The sequence below is a fragment of the Heterodontus francisci genome, chromosome 37 (assembly GCF_036365525.1).
Source record: "Heterodontus francisci isolate sHetFra1 chromosome 37, sHetFra1.hap1, whole genome shotgun sequence".
NCBI classification, from domain to species: domain Eukaryota; kingdom Metazoa; phylum Chordata; class Chondrichthyes; order Heterodontiformes; family Heterodontidae; genus Heterodontus; species Heterodontus francisci.
The window spans coordinates 27,308,627-27,327,716 of NC_090407.1; the positions used below are offsets into that span (position 1 = coordinate 27,308,627).

At 45.5% G+C, this 19,090-nt stretch overlaps 1 protein-coding gene across 1 annotated transcript in view; it reads right to left on the reverse strand.

The window, feature by feature from the left end:
* Positions 1–104, reverse strand: part of LOC137352023 (kazrin-like) — a 64,778-nt gene extending 64,674 nt beyond the window's left edge. The window contains exon 1 of the mRNA XM_068016998.1: positions 92–104. Coding sequence (XP_067873099.1) covers positions 92–104 — 13 coding nt within the window. The remainder of the gene's footprint in view (positions 1–91) is intronic.
* Positions 105–19,090: the final 18,986 nt, after the last annotated feature.

Consider the following 19,090-nt stretch of genomic DNA (forward strand, 5'->3'; position numbering starts at 1 on the left):
CACACGTATGGGAGTAGGCCATTCAGCCCTTCGAGCCTGTTCTGTCATTCAATTACATCATGGCTGATCTATCTCAGCTCCATTTACTCACCTTTGTTCCACATCGCTTGATATCCTACTTAATAAAAACCAGTCGATTTCATCCATGAAAATTTCAACTGATCTCAAGGATCCACTTTTGGGGGAGAGATTCTAGGTATCCAGTTCTGTTTGTGTGAAAAAGTGTTTCCTGATTTCACTTCTGAATGGCCTACCTCTGTCCCCTTGTTTTTGATTTAGCCACCAGAGGAAATAACATCTCCGTTTTGAGTCTATCAAATCCCTTTGTCATTTTAAAAATCTCAATTGAATCACCCCGCAATCATCGAAACTGATGCAAATACGAATCAAATGTATGTAAGCTGTCCTCATACTTTAACCCTTTTAGCCCCAGTACGATTCTGGTGAATCTGCACTGCACCCCTGCCAAGACCAATATATCCTTCCTGAAGTGAGCTGTCTAAGACTGTATGCAGTACTCCGGATGGGGTTTGACCAAGGCTCTGTTCATCACACTAGCTTCCTCAGTCATTCGTACTCAGCCCACATATCAATACTCTTTCCTGTCTCAATTATCCAGCCAACTGCATATGTTATAAATCAGGGAATATTTATAACTTTCTACCAGTCAGGAAGATCCAGATTCAAATCGGGCACCTGTGCTATGTTAACTGGCCTCATCTGAGATGATGGTGTTGATCCACTGGTATCCCTCGACTTTGGGGGATTGGAGGTGTGGGGACAGTAGAGGACTAAAGCTCCTGATCCCAACTGCTGTGCAGTGATTCTTGTTAGAAATGTAAACGGAAGGACATTGAATGAAGACAGGATGAGGATGAGGCTGAGATGTGCTGGACCCATAGTGGATGCTCACTAAGGAAGAATGGCCCATAGGAGAGGTATAGGAGCAGTACAGGAGAGGTATAGAAGTGGTACAGGTAAGGTTTAGGAGTGGTAAGGAAAGTAACGGGTACAGGGCAGTATAAGAGTGATATTGGAGGGGTATAGGAGTGGTGGCATAGTGGTATTGTCACTGGACTAGTTAACCAGAGACCCAGGGTATTGCTCTGGGGACATGGATTCAAATCCCACCACAGCAGAAGGTGGAATTTGAATTCAATTAATAAATCTGGAATTAAAAAGCTAGTCTAATGATGGCCATGAAACCATTGTCAATTGTTGTAAAAACCCATCTGGTTCGCTAATGTCCTTTAGGGAAGGAAATCTGCTGTCCTTACCTGGTCTGGCCTACATGTGAGTCCAGACCCACAGCAATGCGGTTGACTCTTGCATGCCCTCTGAAATGGCCCAGCAAGCCACTCAGTTGTATCTAACCACTACGATGTCAATAAAAAGGAATGAAATCGGACGGACCACCTGGCATCGACCTAGGCACTGGAAACGACAACAGCAAACCCAGCCCTGTCGACCCTGCAAAGTCCTCCTTACTAACATCTGGGGGCTTGTGTCAAAGTTGGGAGCGCTGTCCCACAGACTAGTCAAGCAACAGCCTGACACAGTCATACTCACGGAATCATACCTCACAGATAATATCCCAGACACTGCCATCACCATCCCCGGGTATGTCCTGTCCCACCGGCAGGACAGACCCAGCAGAGGTGGCAGCACAGTGGTATACAGTAGGGAGGGAGTTGCCCTGGGAGTCCGCAACATCGACTCTGGACCCCATGAAGTCTCATGGCATCAGGTCAAACATGGACAAGTAAACCTCCTACTGATTACCACCTACCGCCCTCCCACAGCTGATGACTCAGTACTCCTCCATGTTGAACACCACTTGGAGGAAACACTGAGGGTGGCAAAGGCACAGAATGTACTCTGGGTGGGTGACATCAATGTCCATCACCAAGAGTGGGTTGGTAGCACGACTACTGACCGAGCTGGCCGAGTCCTAAAGGACATATCTCCTAGACTGGGTATGCGGCAGGTGGTGGGAGAACCAACAAGAGAGGAAAACATACTTGACCTCGTCCTCACCAATCTGCCTGCCGCAGATGCATTTGTCCATGACAGTATTGGGAGGAGTGACCACCGCACAGTCGTTGTGGAGACGAAGTCCTGCCTTCACATTGAGGATACCCTCCTTCTTGTTGTGTGTCACGACCACCATGTTAAATGGGATAGATTTCAAACAGATCCAGCAATGCAAAACTGGACATCCATGAGGCGCTGTGGGCCATCAGCAGCAGCAGAATTGTACCCAACCACAATCTGTAACCTCATGGCCCGGCATATCCCCCACTCTACCATTACCATCAAGCCAGGAGACCAACCCTGGTTCAATGAAGAGTGCAGGAGGGCATGCCAGGAGCAGCACCAGGCATACCTCAAAATGAGGTGTCAACCTGGTGAAGTTACAACACAGGACTATCTGCATGTCAAACTGCGTAAGCAGCATGTGATAGACAGAGCTAAGTGATCTCATAACCAATGGATCAGATCTAAGCTCTGCAGTTCTGCCACATCCAGCCGTGAATGGTGGTGGACAATTTAACAACTAACTGGGGGAGGTGGCTCCACGAATATCCCCATCCTCAATGATGAGGGAGCCCAGCACATCAGTGCGAAAGATAAGGCTGAAGCATTCGCAACAATCTTCAGCCACAAGTGCCGAGTTGACGATCCATCTCAGCATCCTCCTGAAGTCCCCAGCATCACAGATGCCAGACTTCAGCCAATTCAATTCACTCCGCATGATATCAAGAAACGACTGAAGGTACTGGATACTGCAAAGGCTATGGGCCCTGACAATATTCCGGCAATAGTACTGAAGACCTGTGCTCCAGAACTTGCCGCGCCCCTAGCCAAGCTGTTCCAGTACAGCTACAAAACTGGCATCTACCCGGCAATGTGGAAAATTTCCCAGGTATGTCCTGTACACAAAAAGCAAGACAAGTCCAACCTGGCCAATTACCGCCCCGTCAGCCTACTCTCAATCATCAATAAAGTGATGGAAATTATCATCAACTGTGCCATCAAGCAGCATTTGCTTAGCAATAACCTGCTCAGTGACGCTCAGTTTGGGTTCTGCCAGGGTCACTCAGCTCCTGACCTTGTTACAGCCTTGGTTCAAACATGGACAAAAGAGCTGAACTCAAGAGGTGAAGTGAGAGTGACTGCCCTTGACATCAAGGCAGCATTTGACCGAGTATGGCATCAAGGAGCCCTAGCAAAACTGAGGTCAATGGGAATCAGGGGGAATACCCTCCGCTAGTTGGAGTCATACCTAGCGCAAAGGAAGATGGTTGTGGTTGTTGGAGGTCAATCATCTGAGCTCCAGGACATCACTGCAGGAGTTCCTCAGGGTAGTGTCCTAGTTCCAATCATCTTCAGCTGCTTCATCAATGACCTTCCTTCAATCATAAGGTCAGAAGCGGGGATGTTCGATGATGATTGCACAATGTTCAGCACCATTCGTGACTCCTCAGATACTGAAGCAGTCCGTGTAGAAATGCAGCAAGACTCGAACAATATCCAGGCTTGGGCTGATAAGTGGCAAGTAACATTCGCGCCACACAAGTGCCAGGTAATGACCATCTCCAACAAGAGAGAATCTAACCATCTCCCCTTGACATTCAACGGCATTACCATCACTGAATCCCCCACTATCAACATCCTAGGGCCTACGATTGACCAGAAACTGAACTGGAGTAGCCATATAAATACCGTGGCTACAAGAGCAGGTCAGAGGCTAGGAATCCTGCGACGCGTAACTCACCTCCTGACTCCCCAAAGCCTGTCCACCATCTACAAGGCACAAGTCAGGAGTGTGATGGAATATTCTCCACTTGCCTGGATGGGTGCAGCTCCAACAACACTCAAGACGCTCGACACCATCCAGGACAAAGCAGCCCGCCTAATTGGCACCCCATCCACAGACATTCACTCCCTCCATCACCGACGCACAGTGGCAGCAGTGTGTACCATCTACAAGATGCACTGCAGCAACGCACCAAGGCTCCTTAGACAGCACCTTCCAAACCCGTGACCTCTCCCAACTAGAAGGACAAGGGCAGCAAATGCATGGCAACACCACCACCTGCAAGTTCCCCTCCAAGTCACACACCATCCTGACTTGGAACTATATCGCCGTTCCTTCACTGTCGCTGGGTCAAAATCCTGGAACTCCCTTCCTAACAGCCCTATGGGTGTACCTACCCCACATGGACTGCAGCAGTTCAAGAAGGCAGCTCACCACCACCTTCTCAAGGGCAATTAGGGATGGGCAATAAATGCTGGCCTGGCCAGTGACGCCCATATCCCATGAATGAATTAAAAAAAAGGTATAGGAGAGGTATAGGGTGATATAGGTGCGATATTGGAGAGGTATCAGAGATGTACAGGTGCAGTACGGGAGAGTTCTGGAGAGGTAGAGCAATGGTATAGGAGAGGTGTTGGAACATACAGGAGCTGTATAGGACAGTATGGGAGTCATTTAGATGAGGTATGGAGCAGTATAGAGTGGTATAGGTGCAGTATCAGAGAGGTACAGGAGAAGTTCTGTTTCTGAAGATGGACCTCAACAATATTAGTGACGAGGAGTGGGTAAATATCGACGGGGTTGGGCTACTAACACTAATATTGAGTGGTTGGGGGCGTTAACAGTAATATTGAGGGGGTGTTGGGCTTGTAACAGCAATATTGAGGGGTGTGGATATTAATAGTAATATCGAGTAGTATTGGGGTATTAAAAATAATATTGAGGGGTTGGGGTATTAACAGTAATATTGAGGAGTGCTGGGTAATAATCATATTGAAGAGTGTTGGGGTATTAATTGTAATATTGAGGGGTGGGATATTAACAGTAATATTCAGGAATGTGGGGTAATAACAATAATATTGGGAGTGTGGGGTGTTAACTGTAATATTGAAGGGTTGTAGGGTAATAACTGTAATAATGAGGGGCTGGGGTGTTAACAGGCACAAAGGTAGCAGCTCATGACTGAGTGCAGCTCGAGACAGAGTGTGAGCTTGGGAATTGTTAAGTGTGGGAACTCGGTGCAGTGAGGGAGGAGGTGCTCTTCTGACCTTTTACAGAAAGGAGTGGTCTGAGAAAGGGAGCCGGAGACCGGGAGCGAGATGTGAGAGCTGAAGCTCGGAAGCATTAATTCGGTGAGCAGGCAGGTGACTGGTTGGTGAGTTTTAAGTTTTTTTCCCCTCTAAACGGGGGCAATAGTTTAACTGGTACTGGGGAGATATAAGTATTGCATTAAATTTACAGCAAAACTAGTTAAACCAACAGATATAACTACAGATAATTGTTGGGTGATATTTCTAAACCTAATTTGTTAAATAAAACACAGTTAAGATGTCAGGGCAGGTGATGTGTTGCAGCTGTAGCATGTGGGAGCTGGTAGACACCTGTGTGATCCACAGCAACCATTTCTGCAGTAAATGTCTGCAGCTCGAGGAACTGCGGCTCAGAGTTGATGAGCTGGAGTCCGAGCTTCAGACACTGCAATGCATCAGGGAGGGGGAAAGTTACCTGGACACTTTGATTCAAGGGGCAGTCACACCCCTAAGGCTAAGTACGTCTGATTTGGTCAGTGATCAGGACAGGAGGGTGAGACTGTGAGAGGCAGGTATGGGGATCCAGAAGGTAGCACTGGGGGAGCCTCAGCCCTTGCAATTGTCCAACAGGTTGGATGTTCTTGCATGATAGCAGGAGCTGCAGGGATGATGAGCAAACTGCCCATAGCATTGTGGTGCAGGGGGCCATTCAAGTGGCAAGAGTTAAAAAGAATGTAGTTGTGGTAGGGGTCAGTCTAGTTAGGGGGATAGATACGGTTGTCTGCAGCTGAGAGTGTGAGTCCCGACGGCTACGCTGCCTGCTCGATGCCAGAGTTAAGGACATCCCCTTGAGGCTGGAGAGGAACTTGGAGTGGGAGGGGAAGGATCCAGTTATCATGGGCCACATGGGTACCAACCACATAGGTAGGACTAAGAAAGAGATTCTGTTGAGGAAGTATGAGCAGCTAAAGGCTAAATTAAAAAGCAGAACCACAAAGGTAATAACCTCTGAGCCACGAGTAAATTGGCATAGGGGAAATAAGATTAGAGAGTTGAATGCATGGCTCAAAGATTGGTGTGGGAGAAGTGGATTTCGATTCATGGGGCACTGGCACCAGTACTGGGGAAAGAGGCAGCTGTACCATTGGGATGGCCTTCACCCGAACCTTACTGGGACCAGTGTCCTGGCAAATCATATAACTAGGGTGGTAGAGAGCGTTTTAAACTAAATAGTTGGGCATCGGGGTGGTGGTGGGAGGATTCATGCGAGAGGAGATTTGGAAAGTTAAGGAGAAAGGACAAGAAAATACTGCAGGGTAATGAGAGGGGTTATGAGAACCAGAGTGTGACAGGAAGAGACAGAGCGTACAAACATAAGAGTGCACCAGCAAAGAAGGTCAGAGTAGGCAAAAAGGGTAAAAAGACAAAATTAAAGGCTCTTTATCTGAATGCACGCAGCATTCGTAACAAGATGGATGAATTGATAGCACAAATAGAAATAAATGAGTCTGCTATGATAGCCATTATAGCCATGGTTGCTAGGTGACCAAGGCTGGGACCTGAATATTCAAGGGTATCTGACTTTTCGGAAGGACTGGAGCAAAGGAAAAGGAGGTAGTGTAGCTCTGTTAATAAAGGATGAGATCAGTACAATAGTGAGAAAGGATCTTGGTTCAGAAGATTAAGATGTAGAATCAGTTTGGGTGGAGATAAGAAATAGCAAAGGAAAGACGTCACTGGTTGGAGTAGCTACAAAGGAGGACAGACTATACATCAAGAAATAATGGGGGCTTGCAAGAAAGGTGCGGCAATAATTGTGGGTGATTTTATCTTCACATCGATTGGAGAAATCAAATTGGCAAAGATAGCCAAGACTATATTTGGGACAGGTTCTTAGAACAATACATTCTAAAAACTACCATGAACCAGGCTATTTTGGACCTGGTAATGTGTATTGAGACAGGATTAATTAAAGACCTCAGTAAAGGATCCTCTCGGCAAGAGTGAGCATAAAATAATAGAATTTCACATTCAGTTTGAGGATGAGAAATGTGGGTCCTAAACTAGTGTCTTAAACTTAAATAAAGCCAATTACAAGAGTATGGAGACAGAGTTGGCTAAAGTGGACTGGGAAAATAGGTTAAAAGTCATGACAGTAGAGAAGCAGTGGCAGACATTTAAGGAGATAGTTGATAACTCTCAACAAGACATATTCCATTGAGGACGAAAGACTCTAACAGAGAATGCACCATCCGTGGCTAACTAAGGAAGTTAAGGGTGGTATCAAAGTGAAAGAAAAGATGTAGAATGCTGCAAAGATTAGTGGTGGGCCAGAAGATTGGGAAAATTTTAGAAACCAGCAAAGGATGACTAAAAAAAAGACAGAGAAATTGGAGTATTAGAGAAAACTAGCAAGAAATATAATAACAGATAGTAAAAGCTTCTACAAATATATAAAAAGGAAAAGAGTAGCTAAAGCGAGCATTGGTCCCCTAGAGGGTAAGACTGAGGAATTAATATTAGGATACGAGGAAATGGCAGAGGCTTTGAACAAGTATTTTGTATCTGTCTTCACAGTAGCAGACACAAAAAGCATCCCAAGAATAGTAGAAAATCAGGAGGCAAAGGGGAGGGAGGAACTTAAAACAATCACTATCAGCAGAGAAAAAGCACTGGGAAAACTAATGGGACTAAAGGCTGACAAGTCCCCTGAACCTAATGGCCTGCATCCAAAGTTCTTAAAGCAAGTGGCTGCAGAGATAGTGGATGCATTGGTTGTACTCTTCCAAAATTCCTTCGATTCTGGAAAGGTCCCAGTAGATTGGAAAACCACAAATGTAACACCTCTATTCAAGAAAGGAGGGAGACAGAAAGCAGGACCTATAGACCAGTTAACCTAACGTCTGTCATTGGGAAAATGCTAGAATCTATCATTAAAGAGATAGTAGTAGGAAATCTAGAAAATCACAATACAATCAGGTAGAGTCAACATGGTTTTGTGAAAGGGAAATCGTTTTTGACGAATTTATTAGAGTTCTTTGAGGATGTAACAAGCAGGGTGGATAAAGGGGAACCAGTAGATGTAGCGTATTTGGATTTCCAAAAGGCATTCGATAAGGTGCCACATAAAAGGTTACTACACAAGATAAGAGCTCATGTTGTTGGGGGTGATATATTAGCATGGATAGAGGACTGGCAAAACAACAGGAAACAGAGAGTCGGGATAAATGGGTCATTTTCAGGATGGCAAACTGTTAACTATTGGAATGCCACAGGGATCAGTGCTGGGGCCTCAACTATTTATTATCTATATTAATGACTCGGATGAAGGGACTGACTGTGTTGTAGCCAAATTTACAGACAATACGAAGATACGTAGGAAAGCAAGTCTGCAAAGGGATATAGATAGATTAAGTGAGTGGGCAAAAATTTGGCAGATGGAGTATAATGTGGAAAAATGTGAGGTTGTCCACTTTGGCAGGAAGAATAGAAAAGCAAAATATTATTTAAACGGAGAGAGACTGCAGAATGCTATGGTACAGAGGGATCTGGGTGTCCTTGTATATGAATTACAAAAGGTCAGCATGCAGCTATGGCAAGTAATTAGGGAAGCAAATGGAATGTTGGCCTTTATTGCAAGAGGGAAGGAGTATAAAAGTAGGGAAGTCTTGCTGCGACTGCACAGGGCATTGGTGAGACTGCACCTGGAGTACTGTGTACAGTTTTGGTCACTGTTTTTGGTCCCTCCTTAAGAAGGAACATACTTGCATTAGAAACAGTTCAGAGAAGGTACAGTAGGCTGAATCCTGGGATGAGGGGTTTGTCTTATGAGGAAAGGTTGAGCAGGATGTGCCTGTACTCATTGATGTTAAGGAGAATGAGAGGTTATCTTATTGAAATGTGTAAGATTCCAAGGGGGTTTGACAGGGTAGATGCTGAGAGGGTGTTTCCCCTCATGGGGGAATCTCGAACTAGGGGGCAAGTTTCATATAGACAGAGATGAGGAGGAATTTCTTCTCTCAGAGGGTCGTTAATCTTTGGAATTTTCTTTCCCAGAGAGCAGTGGAGGCTGGGTCATTGAATATATTCAAGGCTGAATTAGACAGATTTTTGATTGACAAGGGAGTCAAGGGTTATGGGGTCAGGCAGGAAAGTGGAGTTAAAGCCACAATCAGAGCAGCCATGATCTTATTGAATGGTGGAGCATGCTCGAGGGGCCGAATGGCCTACTCTTGCTTCTAGTTCTTATGTAACACTAATATTGAGGGATTGGGGGCTATTAACAGGAATATTGAGGGATTGGGGGCGATTAACAGTAATATTAAGCGATGGGGGCTATTAACACTAATATTGAGCGATTGGGGGCTATTAACAGGAATATTGAGGGATTTGGGGGCTATTAACAGGAATATTGAGGGATTTGGGGGTAATGACAATGTAACAATGAGCATGCGGGTTGAGGGAAAGGACTTTACAAAACACCTTTCATGACCTTCGGATATCCCAAAACGCTTTACAGCCAATGAAGTACCTTTTAAGTGTAGTCACTGTTGTAATGTAGGAAACGCGGCAGCCAATTGGTGCACAGCAAGCTCCCACAAACAGCAATGTGATAATGACCAAATAATCTGTTTTGTGATGATATTGGTTGAGGGATAAATATTGGCCAGGACACCAGGGAGAACTCTTCAAATTGATGCCCTGGGATCTCTCCACAGATGCTGCCTGACCTCCTGTCACCAGCATTTTGCTTTTATTTGCAACATTTGTTGTATTTTGCTGTTGGCTTTGTACAATGGAAATTTAGAAGGTGCAGCAGGATCCGCTCAGCATGCCTGCCCTGTACTTGTTTCAGCACAGCTTCACCCTCCTTTGGAGGGTGCACAAAGACACTTGGCTGGAGCAGATTGTGAGGTGGGGAGTGGTGAGACTATGGGAGTATTAAAGGATGCAAAGTTCTATAGCATTGCTGAATGTCCTCCCAGCCAGATGTGCTGCACTTCCAGCTGCTTCTGGCACAGCCCACACAGTGCCCCATGCTGAGGAGGGTGCGTGCATGGGCGTCCTCTGTGTCCGCCTGAAGTTTGTGAAGTGGTGCGATCATGACTGGCTGATGTGACACCCAAATTTGGTCAAAGCAGGTCCATTGGGTGAATTTACTTGTCATTCACCAAAGAACAAGCATTTAGCTGCAAGAGGGGCCGAGCACTAGTGTTAGTTAAAGGGTCAGAGACCCAACTTGCAGGTGAGGTAATTTAGAATAATTTCTGCTATTGCAAAAGTCTTTGGAAGTACTCTGAAGTGTTTTTGGGCGTGTTCTGGTGCGTTTCTGTATTTTCCAACCGCCTCACAGGGAGGGCAGAGGATTTGGTGTCCAGTCCACCCAAAGGCTCCAACAGGTATGGGGACTGCAGTTGCAGTGCCTTTGGGTCTGCAACACAAAGGCAAATGGAGCAAAGAGTGCAGAGAGGGCAAACACTGCGCAATGTTCTCTGCCAATTTGGAGCTGGACTCCTCCATGCTCCTTGACAGTGGCGGAAGGCTGTTTGGTAGGCCAGCCTATGCATCCAGCATCTCAGTGTACATTCTCATCAGTGTTCTCATGTAAACTGCCCCACTGAGTCCTCACCCAAATTCCCTGCAGCAGAACTGGTCTTCCACCTTGCCCCCGGTGAGCTGGCATACAAACCATCCTTTCTCCCTGGAGTGGCTGCAGCCCACTCATGCCCAGTGATTCACCAAGTGCAGATCATGAATCTATACTAGCCTCCAAGGTGCACGCAGTGCCAGTATCTGAGTTGGTGGCTACAAGTGTCAGATCAAGTGACGGGGCTTCTCCTTCAGTGCTCTGCTGTTGCTCTTACTCTTCCTCCTTGGGCTGCTGCAGCTGGGCAAGCGGTAGTTATTGGGTGTTTGAGTGAGGGAAAGGGAGTGGGATGGAAAGAAAGAGGTTATTGGCCACCCCATGAGCAGCATGCTCATCATACCAGATAGGAGGATGAGGGTGAGCTGGGAGTTGAGAAGGGGCGTAAGGCAGGAACATACCCTCATCCTTATTGGTTCCAGCAACAACAGAAGCCATAGGCTCCATTGAAGCTGGCCCTATGATGCTGAGCCATCTCCCCCATAAGGCTCAGGAGATGCAGGTGTCCTTGTCCCTCACCGGTTCTGCTCTGCTCCCTTCTATTATGGGCCACCCTGTCTGGCAAGAGAGAGGGAAGAAAGTCACTGACTGTGTTGCACTGTGTTTGGGTGATGTGCCTGCTACAGCTGAACAGCGGGAGCTTGGTGTGAGGCTGGCTTCACTGGAATGTGTATGAGGATGAAGTGGAATATCTGGTTGTTAGGCCTGAGTCCTGAGTGCCAGGGACTACTGATGGGTGAGTGATGAGGGGTGGTGCATTGAGCAGTGTGAGAGGCTGGTGCAGCAGTGGGTAGGAGGTGTCATGTGATGATGCATTCACTGACCTTGAGCACACATGTGAGTTCATTAGACTTCTTGTGGCACTGCTGCCAGGTCCTTGGGTCCAGACTCTGAGAATTGACATCCCTGGCCACCTTCTCCCGATCCTTTCTGAGGGTTGACCTTGAAAGCCTCGTGGTCTCCTGCGGAATCATGGCATCTCTCCTCTTGCCAACCTGCACCACTAGGGCCTGCAGCACAGCATCCATGACCCTGGAGTCCTCTCTCTGCCCTGGTGTTCCATCTTCCTTGTTTAGAATTGCAGCAATAGTAATCAGCAACAGCCTCCTGTAATTCAGTACAGGTTCCCTTTAAGAGGGACAGACTGCCTTTAAAAACAGAAATATGACTGCACCACGTGCTATTTGCACATGCTACTCAGCTCTCTGCTGAGCACTGAGGCAGCCAGTAGTGCGGAAGCCACCTGGACCAATGTTACAATCAAGTAAATGATAAATCAGCACCAAAATTACTTCCACCTCAATGGGCACAGGCTGGTCACAAATCACTACCACCACGCCCAAAAAAACTGTGCCAGCAAATGTTTAGTCTGTAATGCCAGATGCTGATACCTGCTATCCTCATTCCAACTATAGTCTGTATTCAGAGAGTTTCAGCAGAATGAAACCCTATTAGTCTTTGTGGTTATCACACAGCAACACTGCTTGTGTTACATGTTGATTAAGGATCAAAAGTAGCAGTTACCAGCATTCCAAAAATATATCATTCATATTTTAATTAAGTTCTTTATTTAAATCCCTGTCCCAGCCAACAAAGCTTCAACTGATCACCCCTGCATCTCTGCTGCAGTAACACAGATCAGATCCTATCCATCGAGCTAACCTATACTGTTTCCAATCTACCACTGATGGAAAATTGTTTCCAAAAACAGAAAGTATCCATTTTATATTTATTGACCATATAACATTTGGATTCCAATTAGTAAATTTCAGTTCTAAGTATCAAGTGCCAGCATCTCAGTCCTGGTTTATTAATTCCCTGTTAAATTGATGCTAATTATTAGAGAGAGTTTGGAGGGATTGGATTACAAGGGTAAATTCACTGATGCCATGTTTCCAGTGGGAAGCCATGCATGGAGGGAGTGTGGGTCCGTTTTGTAGCTCTGTCTCAGGCCTGCGCTCCTTTTGAACCTGGCTTCCCAGTGGGACGGCAGGATGCTGAATTTACTTAAAACTCTGTCTTCTTAATTCTAGGGCATGGGCTCAAGCCCAGACAGAATCATGAGATGGAAACCTTCTCTCCCTTGGTCGCGGGTAAAAGAGATCTCATGTGAGATGGGACTGGGTATGCACATGGGCACAGAGCACATGGTGCAGAATTGCTTGCAACTGGGAACAAATTCCAGAATAGATTGGCAACTTGAGTCTGACTAGTAATTAGAAACATCACACTGGTCCAGTAGAGGCTGTACTGGTCAGGGGAGTCAAAGGTTATGGGGAAAGTGGAGTTGAGACCAAGATCAGATCAGCCTTGACCTTACTGAATGGCGGAGCAGGCTCGAGGGGGGCGTATCGCCTTCTCCTGCTCCTAATTCTGATTTTCTACTGTAAAGCTGAGGTTAAGGCACATTGCTGTGCTGAGTGGAGTAAGGTATTAGAGGCTTTACCCTGTATCTAAACCCTGCTGCACCTGACCAAAAAATGCAAAGCTACAGCACTAGGTGCACAAAATATTCATTAAAATATGAACAAAGTATGAGATTTTAATTCAGTACTAGCGCTCTAGATCTGCACTAGAATTACTGCAAGGTTATAATAAAATGGAAGGTTAAACATGATCTCAGCAGCTCCCCTTGTGGCTCAGTTTATAATTACAGGTTGTATCAGAGCCACATTGTCTGGAAGGTCCCAGAAATTTTCTCGACTCTGTACTAAACTGCTTCATTTCAGTCAGGCAGCAGTGGGGACGTTAGCACCCGTGGGCTAGGGAGCAGAGAATCAGCCCTGCTTCCTGCCCAGGGACCCACTACTAGAAGTGTGTGTGTGAGGACAGGATCAGTTGGACATGACTGTGATGCCCTCCACAGACAAATAGCCTGCCCGAGCATGTTGTAGAAATGAGCTTTAGCAAAGATTCTGGAAGCTGGCCAATACCAGTGGAGCTGTGCCCTACCCAAGAGGAGCCAACACCTTCAGAAGAGGAGGGATGAAAAGTGGGGAAAATTGTCAAAACAAAATTGACCTGGTGACAATGCTGATGTTACTATGAGGAGAAGGCCAGCACTTGAAGCCGCTGACAACTTTCCATCACAACGTTCATCCGTAGTACTCTATGTGTGAATCACACTGGTGGCATCCGACAATATTGTCAGTTCGTTCCCAGAAAGTTCATGTACAACCTGAGTTAGTTTTGTATCCACTCAGATTCTAAAACAGCCATGTCATCCCTCCCAGAACGCACCAGGGGAGAGAGCAATAGTGGCACCAATCATTGGATGGCGATTGGTTCAAATGTTTCACATTTTTAGAGGGATGAGTTAGGAGGAAAGACTTGGTAAGTTGAGGCTCTTCAGAATCAAAAGGAGCCATTCATAAGCATTCACTGACAATCAGCGGTGCACTGCTCACAATCAGAGACACATCTCTCACAAAGCAGTTAACAACTTCAATGTTGCCAGCCAACATATTACAGAATGAGATTTTTTTTTAAAATTTCTCCAAAATTGAATTAATCTTGAATCCCCAGCTGTGACACGCATTATATCTAGTGCTTAGAAAAAGCCTATTTATTAAATGATAATTTTTCTGCTCCTTGTAGAGTAGACTGTTGCAGACTGTCAGAAACACAACTCATCCACACGGAAGCAAGAGTGCAGAGGTTGAGAGATATTAAGCACAAATTCTACCTCAGATAGATGATTATCCCGCCCCGGACTGCCAGTGCGCTTACACCTCACCACTGCGGAAAATTCTCCTCAGCTCCGAGCGCCCATCAAAGGACGTTATCCTTGTCAGGAACCTTTCTTGATCAGTATATTGCAGTCCAACTCCAGAGGAGAAGGAAGCAGTGCTGGATCTGGTTCTGAGGATTCAAATGGGGCGAGTGGGGTGTGTTTCAGTTGGGGAACATTTGGAAACAGTGATCACAATATAATTAGGCTTAAGGTAGTTATGGAAAAGGACAAGGAACATTCAAATATGAAAATACTCAACTGGAGGAGGGCTAATTTCAGTGAGTTGAAAAGGGATTTGGCCCAGGTGGATAATAAATGAAAGCCAGCACAGATCTGTGAAAGGCAAATCGTGTTTGACTAATGTGACTGGTTCTTTGATGAAGTAACAAGAGAGAATTCACAGGGATAGTGCAGTTGATGTTGTGTATGTGGACTTTCAAAAATTTTTTTTGGGAGGAGGTTTAAAGGGGATCAAAGGGGCAAATTTTTCACACAAAGAATAGTGGGTATCTGGAATGAACTGCCTGAGGAGGTGGTGGAGGCAGGAACAGTAGTGACATTTAAGAGGCATCTGGACAGGTACTTGAATGAGCAAGGCATAGAGGGATATGGAATTAATGCAGGCAGATGGGATTAGTATAGATAGGGATTATGGTCGGCATGGACGCGGTGGGCCAAAGGGCTTGTTTCTATGCTGTACGACTCTATGACTCTATAATAGACTTGTCAGCAAAATTGAAGCCATTGGGATGAAAGGGCTAGTGGCTGCATGGATAAGAAATTGGCTGAGTAACAGAAAGCAGAGTAGTGATGGATGGTTGTTTTTCAGATTAGAGGGAAGCATGAAATGGTATTCCTCAGGGGCCGATGTGGGACCAATGCTCTTTTTGATATATATGAGTGACCTGGACTTGGGTATACAGGGCCTAAGTTCAATGTTTGCAGATGACAAAAACCTCAGAAATGTAGTAAACAGTGAGGAGGATAGTAACAGACTTCAGGAGGATGTGGACAAACTGTTGAAATGGGTAGACACATGGTAAATGAAATTTAATGGAGAGTAATGTGAAGTGATTAATTTTGGGAGGAAGAGTAAGGAGAGGCAATGTAAACTAAATGGTCAATCTTAAAAGGGCTGGGTGCAAGAACACAAAGACCTGGGGATGTGTGTACACAAGTCTTTGAAGGTGGCAGGACAAGTTGAGATGTCATAGAGGATCCTTGGCTTTATAAGTAAAGGCATAGAGTACAAAAGCAAGGAAGTTACCTTTAAAAAACATTGATTAAGCCTCAGCTGGAGTATTGTGTCTAATTCTGGGCATCACACTTTAGGAAGGATGTTAAGGCCTTTTAGAGGGTGGAGAAGAGATTTATTCAAATGATACAAGGACGAGGGGCTTCATTTATGTGGAGAGACTAAAGAAAATGGGGTTATTCTCCTTCGAACAGAGAAGGTTCATGGCAGATTTGATAGAGGTGTTCAAAATCATCAAGGGTTTTGATAAGAGTAAATAAGGAGAAACTGCCAATGGCGCAAGAGTAGGTAACCAGACGCCAGAGATTTAAGATAATTGGCAAAAGAACCAGAGGCGACATGAGAAAAAACGTGTTTTACACAGTGAGTTGTTATGATCTAGAATACACTGCCTAAAAGGGTGATGACATCAGATTTAGTAACAACTTTGAGAAGAGAATTGGATAAATATTTGAAGGGAAAAAAATTTCAAGGTAGTGGTAATAGAGCAGGGGAGTGGGATGAATTAGCATGATAGATCGAATGCCTCTTTTGTGCTGTACCATTCTATGATTCATTATGCTTCCTGCTCCCGACACTGCTGTTTCATGCTGGGCTACATTTCTGCCAGCCCGCTGGGACCTTGCCCAAGTGTCTATTTTCCATGCTTGCACCTAGACAGAGTGTTGCCGGCATGTTCAACTGCAGAAAGCATCACAGTCGAGACAGATCCTGTGCTTTCCTGTTGCCTGCATGTGTGCACTTTGCATTTGGAGCCACCAGGAGCGAGGACGCTGGCTGAATCTCCCTCTCCTTACCCCAGCACTGCTGAAGCCAATTGTCGTTCCCCTAACAAGGACCTCGGCTGAGATGAGTAACTCAGCATTGCTCAGTTACACCAAGTGGTGCATTCACTCACTGTTCCACTACCATGGAGCTGTCTCAGTCTCTCACTTTTACATGCAGGAGAGATAACTGGATGGCTCTTACAAAGAGATGACACAGGGACGATGGGCCAAATGGCCTGCTCCTGTGCGGCATCATTCTATAATTCTATGATTTATTATGCTTCCTGCTCCCTGTCACTGTCAGGCGAGCTGAGACCAGAGGAAGCTTTACAATAATGGAATGGTTGTGAGACTGCCTGAGTGAAGTGTACAGTAATTCATTTGGACAATTTAACAACAGACTGTTTTGTACTTCAGGCTGAGGTAGAAAGTATTAGATGGTGCAATGCCTCATTTATAAAACAGTATAATCTCAAAATTTGTTACAGGGCAATTTACCCTTACAGATACTACACACAGCCACTGGCTTCACCTTCTATTCTGAGCATCCCGAGTGATTTACTCCTCACATAATGACAGCAAATGCCATTGCAAAGCAATCGTAAAGGGTTCTTTGGCTAATTACAGACAGAAACTGTGACAAATGCACAGCTGGGGAACATTAAGTCATTCATTTCCAGCGCAGTCAGGAGGCTATAATGATACAAAGAAAAATTCTGCCACGTTCAGGAGTCGAAAGCTTTGGAATGTCAGATGGTTGGCAAAGCCGGGGCCTGTGGTAGGGAACAGTCATTCCCTCTGCTGCAGTGCTGTCCGTGCATACAGCGATCAATTCCTTCTTACAGGCCCTCTCTTTGGAACGCAGCTCGGCCTTTGCTCTTCTGCAGGAGAGGAGTTCTGACATTTTGCTCACACTCCAGAAGAGTAGACTTCCAGCTCGAAGTGCTGGTCTGTACTGTCAGTCTGCGTAACATTTCCATTGGTGACAGATTTCTGATGTTGAAATGCACCCTGGTTAAAAGGCTGTGAAGGTCTGGGGGAAACATGATAATGTTGCTGTTGCCATGGAAACAACTGGGCTTAATCTAGAGTTCAAATAAATGCTTGAGATCATAAGTAGGAGTTTCTTTGACTCAATATTCAAATGATTCTCCCTGGTGATCTGCATGGAGCTAATTACCATAATTATTGGTGTGCTCGCACTCAGTTTTTAATGCCAGTTTATTCCTCTCCTGAAGGTGTGGGCTCTTTGCTCGGATGCAGCTTCACAGGAACAGATCTCCTCCAATATCTAACACAAATATTGGTCATATGCGAGTCTAGTCAGAATGAGCGCAGGTCTCAACCCTCGACCCAATCCTGCCCACACGCAGGCACACACAATCTGCAGCAGCATCAGCTGGATTAAGATCAGGAGTGGAAAGCTTGGCTGATTTTTCCCCACCCACCTCAGGGGCACTGAGTCTAAATGTGCCACTCCAAATGCCACCCAGATGCGATCAGCCCACTTGGCACAGACCCGGACCTTCTAGTCTTCATGGCTTCGCAACCATACTGGGTGCTGAATTTACCCCCTGCACCGTTGGGAGCTATAAGGCTGCCTCAGAAAGTTGTGGACTCAAACCCCACTCCTGAACTTGAGCACCTAACCCAGGCTAACATTCCAGTGCAATACTGAGGGAGCACTACACTGTCAGAGATGCCATCCTTCCGATGAGACCTTAACCAGAAGCACGTTCTGGTGGCTCCGATCCCAAGGCACTATTCAAAGAGTAGGGAATTGTTCCAATGTCCTGGGCAAAATTCTTCCCTCAACTAAAATCCTGAAAAAACAACTGAATTGATCATTCATCTTCTTTGCTGTTTGTGGGACTCCGAAGTGCAGCCGATGGCTTCATTTTAGTTTACTTAATGATGGCGACTGTGCTTCGGAAAGTCAAATCTGTCAAGTCAAATTCTTTCTTATTCCATCGTTCTCTGGACAAGCTCTATTACTCTGGATAATGTTTTTATGTAAAACCTACTTTCATTAAAAAAAAACAAGATGGACCTATCCATGTGAAGAAAACATTCAAACATGAGGAGATGAATTCTTTCACAACAAGTTGCTCATTCAGATCATTTGGCCTTGTGTGGGAGGAAGCTGTTGAAAGGTGCAATCTATTAATACTTTCCAATTCTACTCTCACAGATTTTCTGTCATTTACCATTTTCCATGGATTTAAATGCATTGAGGAGGTACTGGATCTCCTGCTGGGTTAAGGCACCTTTGAGGCCTAGGTTTCACTCCAACCCAGTCAAACAGGAGAAAAAGCTGACTGACTGAACAATCAGTTGCCCAATTTAAATGGTCCGTACTTTTATTAGCTTAGTGATTCTTGCTGACTTTGGGAATCAAGTGGATGAGAGATGAGGATAGAGAGGTTTAAGCTCAGCGTCTAGAGTGAAGGTTAAGGTTAAGACTTCCTAACTGTGGCTCCCCCATGTTTTCAGATTCCTGTACTTTCTTTCATTTGTTGACTTACTAACACGTCATTTTGGTTGCATAAACCAATAACATTTCTGCAATGGAAGCACCGTTTCCATTCAGTAGTCGGGACCAGGGGTGCTCGGTGGGTGGT